Source organism: Sturnira hondurensis, unplaced genomic scaffold, assembly GCF_014824575.4.
Source record: "Sturnira hondurensis isolate 20B ecotype Veracruz unplaced genomic scaffold, ASM1482457v3 Scaffold0003693, whole genome shotgun sequence".
Classification (NCBI taxonomy): Eukaryota; Metazoa; Chordata; class Mammalia; order Chiroptera; family Phyllostomidae; genus Sturnira; species Sturnira hondurensis.
Window position 1 is genome coordinate 10609829 of NW_028076324.1, and position 9835 is coordinate 10619663.

Genomic DNA, 9835 nt, shown 5'->3' on the forward strand with positions numbered 1-9835 from the left:
TCTGCAGACGGCACTCATTTCAGTTGGCTGTGACCTGAAGAAAAAGATTGTCATTCAGAAGTACGTGTGTTGTTGGCACTGGGGTGGGAGGTGGGCAATGGGGTGCAGGGATGAGGTGAGGCGCGTGGCCGCTGCATTACAGTTGCTGGAGCTGGGTGGTGCTGTGCTGCGTGCGTTTGTGCCTGCTTGCGTTTCCATGATAAACAGGTCGGTCCCGTTTATTGTCTGATGAGTCTGAATTTCTGGCATGGTGGCGACTCCTTTGCCAGTCTGGCGATGTTCGCATTTTCCTTCCTCCCTAATCATTTTGCTCATTCTGTTGTTTCCTTTTAATCCCTCAATTCCCAACTGTGATTAAAATCATTCAGGGTTGTTGTGGGTTTTTTTGCCTTAATTGCTTGCTAAAAAATTTGGGAACTTTGCCTCTGGTATCTGTCACCCAGGGAATGAGGCCCTGAGAATCCAAGGGGAAAAGCAGGCCAAATTACCATTCTTTTGCCCTTCGGGCAGCATCTGGGTAGGGAGGGAGCCCCGATCTGCATTATGGCCAAACCCCATGGTGTCAACACTCCCACAGTGCTGGTGTCAGGCTGCCAAGAGAGCCACACGTGGCTCCAAATCCTGCAACTGCGTGGTCAGCCCTGAGCCCCAGCAGGAGCCGAGGTCAGGGCTCCCTGCAGTCACACCTTCAGGTGATGGTTTGACCGGACTTCCCCCAAATGGAAACCCTTTATGGAATCAACAAATTGCACATTTAAAACACATGTGCAGGAAAGGTTGTTGAAACAATACTTAGAAAGCTTTTGCCTGGAGAGTGAGAAGATATTTGCTACATATGTAACCAACAACAGGCTTGTATCTGGAATTTATCAAGAATTCCTACAAATCAATTTCAAAAAAGAGAGAAATGAACAGACCAAAATGGACAAAGAGCTTGAATAGATGCTTCCAAAAAAGAAAAAAAGGCTGATAAACATGTGATAAGATACTGAAAAATGTAACAACCTTACTTAATTGGGACATGAAAATGAAGGCTTGTAGGAGACCCTTACTCACCCACCAACGTGGTGGGGCTGAAAAAGCCTGGCCAGCAGCCAGTCCTGGGGAGGGCGGGGACCCAGGCAGCTTCCGGGACTCGCAGCACTGCTGGCGGGCATACACAAGTTTCAGCTGCTTTGGAAGGGCACAGCTGTCAGTCTGGCACTTCCACTCATGCACACTCGCACTGGCATAGGTTCCAGAATGTTCTCTGCAATATTATTCTTAGTAGCACCAAGCTGGAAGTACACCAGCTGAAATGTCTATTGGAGGATGAGTAGGTAGACCGGTCTGGTGTTTTGGTAACAATGTATTAATGTAACAATGACAATGAATGAGGCAGGATGAGCTGGATAAATGTACAAACATGGAGGTGGAAAGATACAGGGGAACACACACAGCGTGAGTCTAGTCTTAAGAAGCCAAAATCAGGCAAACGCTCTATATAGCTTACTGGTGCATGTCCAGGTAACAGAGTACATAGAAAAACAGGGAAGTGATTGTTTCAAAAGGCAGGATGCCCAGCACCAGGATCTTGGCCTCTAATACGAGTCACCAGGGCTCATTGGAGAAATGACTAATTCTAGGCTAGGCAGGGAAGATGCAACCTAAGCCTGGAGCAACTGGGAGAACCAAAAAGTAAGAAAGGGCTTGGATATCAAACCAGTGGGACGTGTATGTCAAAGGGGAGAGCTCATGCAGCTTCAGTTCTGTGTGGGGTCAGCAGCTTCTCACCACCATTTGTTGCTTGCAGCAAAATCTCAGCCTGTTACAAAGGCATCCTCGACCCAGTGGCCCTTCAGGACAATTACACCTACATCATTGAGAAGTGAGCCAGAGATCTTCCTTCAGCCCTCCCTCCTTGACCATCCCCGTCTTACAGACCACCCCCCCGTAACCCACTGCCGGCTCGTGGAGCCCGGCCACCTGCTCCTTTGAGCTAGCGGAGTTGGCTAGACACTGTGAGCCAAGGCAGGAGGGGTGGTGTGCCAAGGTGACCCTCTTTGCTCCGGTCCTTCATGCCACCAGGTGGGCATGGGATGGATGGGGTTCAGCCCTTCTTGGTCCCAGGTGCAGGGAGCCCCTCCCATGCCAGTGCATGTCGTCCCTGCCACCCACTGTGGGAAGATGTGGCCACTTGGATACAAGCCAAAAGTCAATCGGCTATCCAGGGCCACAGCCAAGACCAACACAGGTGCTGCTGGGCTCGCTGACCGGTGTGGCCACAGGCAGAGCTCAGGAGGGCACAGAGCCGTGTGTGAGACAGGGGTCTCCACGGAAGGGGGGGTGACACGGTCGATGTGTGTGAGGGAGAGGGAGACAGAGACAGAGGGACAGAGACAGAGGGACAGAAACGAGTGAGAATGGCAGAATGAGAAGAGCAGTGACAGAGAGGGAGGGGGTCACACATTTTTCCATTAAGGCCTTTGACTGTGCCAGCCATAGGGAGGCCACTAGACTTCATTCCAAGTCCACTGATCTAAATGCTAATTTCATCCCCCCAAACACCCTCCCAGAAACAACCAGAATAATGTCTGACCACGTATCCAGGTACTGTGGCACAGCCAAGTGGACCCATAAAGTGAGACATCACAGAGGGTCCCAGGGTCAGTTTGACCATAGCTCTGAACCCCCACCTTGGACCCTCTCCCTGGAAGCAGCTGAGCATGGGAGGTGTGGGGTGGGGGGTTCATTGGGGCTGCCTGGTGGGACCTCACCCCTGCCTCCTCTCTGCTTAGGGAAGCCTATGACCCCCAATTCCAGGGGCAAATGGCCAACGAGGACATGTTGGTGTACTACCGTTATGAGGAGCTGGGCTGTCCCCTCCTTGTCTTCTATGACACCCCGTGGAAGCCTGTGGTGGAACTGTAAGCTCCCCGGGGGGCTGGTGAGGTAGCAGCTGGGCCACATTCCCTGCTCCCCAGCTCCCAGCCTAACCCTTCCGTTTCTTTGTGAGTGACATTATTTGGTTATAGGACATCACATCTGTTTCTTCCAGTCTCTGGCTGTATGTCCCCTTCCTAGAAATGCCTTTTGTGTCCACCCATGGAAAACAGTGCCGCTCCACCTCTTGTCCCTGCTCTGTCCCCACCTGCCACTGCTGCATGTGTCAGCCGGGGTTGGGGGTAGCCCCGCTGGGCTCTGCTGCTGTACCACCCCCCCAACAGTCCCCAGACACTTCAGGGTCACCATCTCCCTGGGCCAGCCTCCCACGGCCACTCCTTGTGTGTGTGTTCTAGATGGCGGGGAGAAACGTTCCAGGAGGTTGTGGAGGCAGAGTACGTCTTGCTGGAGCTGAACGGGCTGTTCACCTACACTTACTCCCTGACAGCGGGCGCCGCGCTCTGCAGGTCCCAGCCGCAGAACTGGACCACCATCATGCAGAACACCAGCGAGGAGCAGCCCTTTGCCTGGGACCGAGAGGTAGTAGTTACTCTTCCATCATTTCCCCAACAGGCCACCAGTCAGGTGGGGACAACAGATTGCACCCAGTTGGGGGGTATCTCAGTCCGCCTGGCCTGCTATCACAGGACACGGGAGACCGGGGGCTTGTAAACAACACACACTTCCTTCTCACCGTCCTGGAGGCTTGAAGTCCAAGACCAGGGTACTGGCTGATTGAGGGCTGGTAAGAATCTGCCTCCTGGTTCGTGAAGGATTATCCTCCTGCTGTGTCCTCACATGGCTGAAGGGGCGAGGGGCCGCTCTGGAGTCCTTTTCCAAAGGGCACAGCTTTATGATCGAATTTCCTCCCCTTAAGGATCAGGTTCCAACTCATGAATTTCAGGGGCACACCAACATTCGTTCCCCAGCAGGGGTGTCAGGGGATGGGAGCACACTGACATCTCGAGCCTGGGGGCCGCATCTGGGAATGTAAGATGTGTGAATTATTTGTGAGTCTCCTGCAAGGGCACTGGCCAAACGTTCAGAGCTGTCGTCATTGCTGATAATTTTCTAGAACCATCGAAATGCCCATTACTAAGGGACTGATTAAATTCACAATCTGTGTTGCTGAGCGAGCATTTTTACCATGAGCATTGATTTGTACATGACCGATACATAATGGCATGATGTCAGTAAGAGGGGGAAATTGCATCAGTGGTCCTGGGAGCTCTGATGCACGCGAATAGTATCCATCCATCCAGAGCCCCTCAACTCTGAAGGCACGAACACGGCGCAATGCAGCAATGCTACCAGCAGGGGACGCTCACCCTGTACCTGAGCCCATCCCAGCCTGCGGGTTCTTGGCTCTTTTTTACACCCTCTTCTATTGCGTCAGTTTGATCGTCTATTTTGTTGATGACACTGGTTTTACTTGTTTGTATTTTTTTAACAAGTGTGAAATTCACATAACACAATTGACTATTTTAAAGTGTACAACTCACGTTCGTGTCTCATGCATTCACAAAGTTGTACAAGCCCTGGGAAGGAAGAGGGAGGGTGAAGCTTAAGCCACATCCACAGCCTCCACCCAGTGAGCACAAGGCCCTGACCCAAACCATGGGTGTTTGGTGAACAGGTGGGGCCATGCTCACAGTGGAGGGTATCTGTGGGCACTGGCGTGGCTCCCCGTCCTCCTCAGAACTATGTGAGCTGCCATGACCCGAGCAACGACACTCCCCTGAAATGGCCAGAGGTCCCCTATCAGATCTTGGGGGGCCGAACAGCAAACAAGGTCATTTTCAACCAAAGGAATGGAATTTACGTCTTCTTCATTTCTGTCGTGGATCCGTACTACAGGTGAGTGGGGTGAGGGGAACAGCCCTGTGCCCAGGTCTCTGGGGATGGCTGGCTCTCCTGGGGCGTGTTGCACACACATGGGGGACCCACTTCCCCCCCTCACCTTGGCACACCTTGCATAAGCCAGAATTTGCTCAATAGCCCAGTCAGTCCCCTGGGAAAAGAGATTTTAAGTCACAGATGACATCTGTTCACTCGCTAAGTAAATCCTCTTCAGACCCATGTTGGGCGCTGGGGGAGCAGTGGCGACCAGCAGCCACAAGCCTGCCCCTGGGGCCCAGAGTCACCCTCTCGTGCCATGTCTGCTAGGGTGAAGGGGCCGACCCGGAAATATTTAGGGATTCTGCAAGCCAGTCAACTTGAAATTGGCCATGGCAGGAATATTTAGACCAGGGAAATCAGCACACACTATCAATCAGACCTCCCCTCCCCTTCCCCAACCCCAAAGCTGGTTGTTAAATGCTCACCACCCACGATAGCCGAGCAGCTCTGGTATCAGGTCCAGTGTGCTTTTCTAGGTCATCAGCATCTCCCACTGGGAGAGGGATTATGGGGGGCCATTCTCTCCCCTCCTCATCTATCCCCTCCAGACAGGTACAAAATTCCACCCCCAAAACACATGGAGACCCTGTCTTCCCTAGAGGCCCCTGACCTGGACCAGAGAGACTGGCTCTGAGACGACCCTGGGTAAAAGGCACAGTGGTGGGGACATCCAGAAGAGAGAAGGGACTACCTGTGGGAATTGTCACCTCCTCTTCCTCTACCCTGTGTCCAGGAGAGCCCTCAGTGAGTTCTCCCATCCCCGTCTCCTGGGTCACCCTTCCTGACCATCAGCTACATCTCCGATGGCCATCAGCCTTGTGGATGCCTGTGGCCACTGTCCTGTCTGCATTCTGCTTCCACACTGTGATAGAACCCGGGCAAAGTGGGGGCACCCCGTGTCTGCAGAGGAGGGGACCCTAGGGGTCCTGAGGGGAAAATATGACAGCTGCCAAAATACACAAGAGGAAGGCACAGTCAGAATGGATAAAAAATAGATATAAATTGAACTCGGTGTCCTGGGTCACCAGCCCAGGGCCCTGACCTCGTTTCACCATGTGTGTTGGGTAAGGCCAGGGCCCCTGAAGGTGGTGCCCCATGGCCTCTCCCCACCCACCCCTTGCAGCTACTGCCACCTGGAGACCACCTTCAGCGTCTACGTGTATGGGGCCTTCCCGCTGCCCTTCAGCCACCCAGAGATCACCATAATCCTGCTCGAAGTGATCACCCTGCTGTCCGTGTGGCTGGCCTACAGGGTCCCCAAACTGCTGCACATGGAGCAGGGCCACGGGTTCAGAGGGTTCTGGGTCGGTCTGTGCAGGAGGTGTAGACAGTCCTGTGCGTGTTTCCGGTGAAGGCGCTGAGCGTGCAATGGAGAAGCTGAGTTGTCGAAATAAAGTGTATGTAAAACAAGCAGGCGGCATGAGCATTAACCATGCGTGGTCTTTTCTAGACGTCTGTCTACCTCCAATGCTCTGCCTCTCTTGACATGCTGGTGTCAGGGTTCCTCCGAATGACAGCACCTCCACTGGACGTCAGCCGTCAGAAGGGGAGTGGCCCACACACTAATCAACAGAGGTGGGTGAGCCCTGGCAGGGTGGCTCAGCTGGTTGGAACGTTGTCCCATAGACAAACAGGTCTTGGGTTCGATTCCAAGCCAGGGCACATACCCAGGTTGCAGGTTCGATCTTTAGTTGGGGCATATATGATAAGGCAACCTGTTGAGGTTTCTTTCTCACATTGATGTTTCTTCCTCTTCTCCCCCAACCCTTCCTCTCACTCTAAAAGTGAGTAATAAAGGAGTGAAACAGCGCATACAGCGGGGTGACAGGCAGGCCTCAGAAAGGGTGGGGCAGCAATTAGAGGAGGTTAAGACCCTGGACAAAGTGGGGAGGTCTGTAGAAGACAGGCTGTTTCATATCTGTGCTTATAAACCCTGACACACGTACAAACACATGGACCCCCAAAGTCCTGGCTGTCCTGTGCCTGCCACTTGGGATGCAGAACCCACATGCTGGGCCCAGTGGGAGGACCTGGTGTTCAGGGCCTGGCCAAACGCCCCACCTGGGACAGACTTAGCACACGGTCTCTGGCTGTCACCAGGGTTTCAGGTACACTATGCCCATCTCCATCATGAGTGGACCTGTCTCCAGTTACCTGTGTGCCAAGTGGGCACTGTCTTCTACCTCCTCACCCAGCCCCCACCCCTCACCACCAGCGAGCTCACCTCCATCCAGCACCTGCCCCTCATGTCTGCCTGAACCAGCATGGGGTCCCTCCCGTGCACCCTGTGCCCCCATGCCTCTCACCCACCCTGGCAGGTGAGCTAAGGCAGAGCCTGGCTGCAAACCCCTCAGAGGTCTCCCCCTTCCTCCACTGGTTATGCCTTCAAGGGGACAGAAGAGGGGGAGCTGGGAGCCACTCCCATGGTCCACCCTGCTGGCCGCATGTCTCCCTGCAGGAAAATCCCTGCCTTTCTCTGGGGAGCTGTGACTTCTGCCAAACGTGGAGGTGGGGAATCCCTACAGTGCAGGGCTCTGGGTGGTGTCTCCACACCTCCCAGAAGCCTGCCTTCCCTGTCAGCTAAGTTTCCAGTGCCAGGACACAGGAGATGTACAGTCCGCCTGAGTCGAGGGCTCCTTGGCTCAGTCTGGACGCCCAGTACCCAGCAGACGCTGGGCTCCTGCAGGGCTCCCCGTATACGGTTCAGGGCCCATTGGATGATGCAGCAGGTGAGGGGGCGCCCCTGCCTCCGTGCCTGCCCCTGGTCCACTGACCTCCATCCCCACCAAGTAGACACTGGGCCGAGGTTAAATCTGCTTTAATGAGGGGCGGCTCCCAGGTCCTGCCGGGGTGCCGAGGAGGGGGCGCTGGACAGGCCCACAGTCTGCTTATTCTTGCCTCCTTGCCTCCCCTTTTTGGTGGCCGAGGCACTGGACTTTTTCTTGCTGGGGGGCTCGGCCTGAAGCTCCGGGGCTGCAGTGGTGGCAGGGAGCCCTGGGCAGGGTGGAGGCTCCTCGTCAAGTGCCTTGAAGTTGAAAAAGTAGTCCACGTTGGACACTGTGTCCAGGATCTCCGGCACACTGTAGTCGAAGGACAGCAACTCATCCGGCAGGCGCAGCGAACGGATGTCGCTGGAGGAGTCGTCCCCACCACCCCCGCTGTCGGGCAGGGCTGGTCCAGGGGCCTTGCGCAGGGGCTTCTCGGGCTCGGCGCCCACTGGCAGGCAGTCGAAGAGCTTCATGGCGTCTTCCAGCAGCACCTTCTCGGGCAGCACAAAGGCCCTGGCGGCCTCGGGGGACCTAGTCTCCCCCGCGCCCAATGGGGCTGCCTCTGCTTCAGCCACCTTGGGGTCCCCAGGGCCCAGTGGGTACAGCAGGTCTGGCCCGGCACAATCACCCTGCAGCTCCTTGGCAGGAAAGGCCCTCAGACGACCCTTGAGGTGGCCATTGGCCCCAGGGAGCAGAGCGGCCTCAGCAGGCAGTGTGACAAGAAGAGGGGGCAGCTGGTTCTCCTTGGAGGGCAGTGGAGGTGGCAGGGGTACCAGGCCTTCCTTGAGCAGCGCTGGGGGTGCCTCCACGAAGGTGGGCCCACCCCCTTCACCTACAAAGCCCAGGACTTCAGGCCCAGGCCCCTCAGGTGGGTAGTACGGCATGAGGTACTGGGGGCCCTCAGGTGCTGGCTGGAAACGGGGGTAAGACGGAGGCTGCACCGGGGCCTTGAGGTAGTGCTGGGGCTCTAGGAGGTAGGTGCCCGATGAGGCAGGGCCCCCAGCTGGGACCCCACCACCCGCTGCTGCCAGCTTGTACAGGGACGACTGGCCGAAGTCAGTGGTGGCCCACTCGATTCGGTAAATTCGAGGGTCAAAGAAGCAGCCGCAGGGTGCCATCTGGAAACCTGTGGGCCCAGGAGGGGCGGCCCTGAGAGGGGCAGGGCTAGAACCCACCTACCTGGGGTGGGGGGCAGTGTGGGATGGTGGGGGGGAGCACAGCCCACGCCCTGGGGACCTGTGGACATGAGCCTGGGTTTGGGGGCCCCATTGGGGGACAAGAGCCACAGGCCTTGTCTTCAGGGTCTCATCTAGATGGGGCACAGACCTTGATCTGGGGGCCCCTTTGGGAAACAAGGAGATGAACTTCAGCTTCCAGGAGCTGCTGAGGGACAGGCAAGATGGCCCTGCCCACTCCAACCCACGCACAAGGCCTAGTCAAGGGTTGGGAGGAGCCTGATACCTGCTGGAGGGGCTGGAAACACCTCTTTCTCCAGGTCTGGGGGGTGATACAGGTTGGAGGAACCTGTGGACAAAGGTTCACGTGGGTAGGTGAGGTCTTCGAGCTGGTGGGCAGAGCCCAGGCCCCACACCGTCAGGTGTCCCCGACTCCCACCACTGCCTGACTCATACCCACAGTGGGAAGAGGCTCTGTGCAGGCAGCAGTGGGCGGGCCACCCGGCCCCTCAGTGCCATCCAGGCCCTGGGGGCTGAAACCTTCCTGGGGAGCTGCAGTAGTGTAGAAGGGTTTAGGGTGCTGCATGGGGAGGTGGGGGCCCAGCCCGGGCAGGCCAGAGCATAGGCACCTCACCTGGAGAACAGGCTCAGAAGTCACGTAGAATTCTGTTTGCCTGGTTACTCCTGGCAGCAAGTTCCAGCCCGTGGTTCCTCCCACTGGCCAGGATTCCAGGTATTAGAGGTGGGGGAGGGTCGACAGGGACAGAAGGGAAAACCAGGCAGCCAGAGACATGTGTCACAAAGTGTGGGACAAACCCTGGGCCTAGTGCTGCCTCCTGCCTTTACCAGCAATGCCCATCTGATAGTTCTCACAGCCCTTCCTCCATGCAGCCTGCCCTGATCCACACTCCCGAGGGCCAAGGACCCCCTCTCCCTACTCTTAATCCCTAGTGGTTCTTTGTGATCAAGGCCTCTGGGCAGCGACCTGCACGGGGCCAGCCCTGTGGGGGCAGCTGGGAGATTTCAGTGAATAAGGAGAGGAAGGGAGCTGCTGGGATGGGGACAGGGACG

At 56.2% G+C, this 9835-nt stretch overlaps 2 protein-coding genes across 3 annotated transcripts in view; one reads left to right on the forward strand and one right to left on the reverse strand.

Annotated features, from left to right (window-relative positions):
* CATSPERD (catsper channel auxiliary subunit delta) overlaps window positions 1-6198 on the forward strand; it is a 44728-nt gene extending 38530 nt beyond the window's left edge. Inside the window, exons 16-21 of the mRNA XM_037042741.1 lie at window positions 8-60; window positions 1793-1867; window positions 2778-2906; window positions 3279-3462; window positions 4622-4779; window positions 5945-6198. Coding sequence (XP_036898636.1) covers window positions 8-60; window positions 1793-1867; window positions 2778-2906; window positions 3279-3462; window positions 4622-4779; window positions 5945-6173 — 828 coding nt within the window. The 3' untranslated portion in view covers window positions 6174-6198. The remainder of the gene's footprint in view (window positions 1-7; window positions 61-1792; window positions 1868-2777; window positions 2907-3278; window positions 3463-4621; window positions 4780-5944) is intronic.
* A 1424-nt stretch (window positions 6199-7622) lies between these two features.
* PRR22 (proline rich 22) lies at window positions 7623-9824 on the reverse strand. Of its 2 annotated transcripts, none has more exons than XM_037042658.1 (3): window positions 9399-9824; window positions 9051-9113; window positions 7623-8715 (listed from the first exon to the last, which is right to left on the reverse strand). In XM_037042658.1, the coding sequence occupies exon 3, from the start codon at window positions 8705-8707 to the stop codon at window positions 7640-7642; it is 1068 nt and encodes a 355-aa protein (XP_036898553.1). In that variant the 5' UTR covers window positions 8708-8715; window positions 9051-9113; window positions 9399-9824; the 3' UTR covers window positions 7623-7639. The 2 variants fall into 2 exon arrangements, with proteins under 2 accessions (XP_036898553.1, XP_036898554.1); XM_037042659.1 differs by lacking the exon at window positions 9399-9824 and adding an exon at window positions 9221-9384.
* Window positions 9825-9835: the final 11 nt, after the last annotated feature.

Coding starts and splice junctions, on each gene's coding strand:
- PRR22 (XM_037042659.1), bottom strand. CDS start 9,350: ATGCAGCACCCTAAACCCTTCTACACTACTGCAGCTCCCCAGGAAGGT. Junction 9,114..9,220: donor AGAGCCTCTTCCCACTGTGG/GTATGAGTCAGG, acceptor CTTTGTCCACAG/GTTCCTCCAACCTGTATCAC. Junction 8,716..9,050: donor GTTTCCAGCCCCTCCAGCAG/GTATCAGGCTCC, acceptor CTGGGCCCACAG/GTTTCCAGATGGCACCCTGC.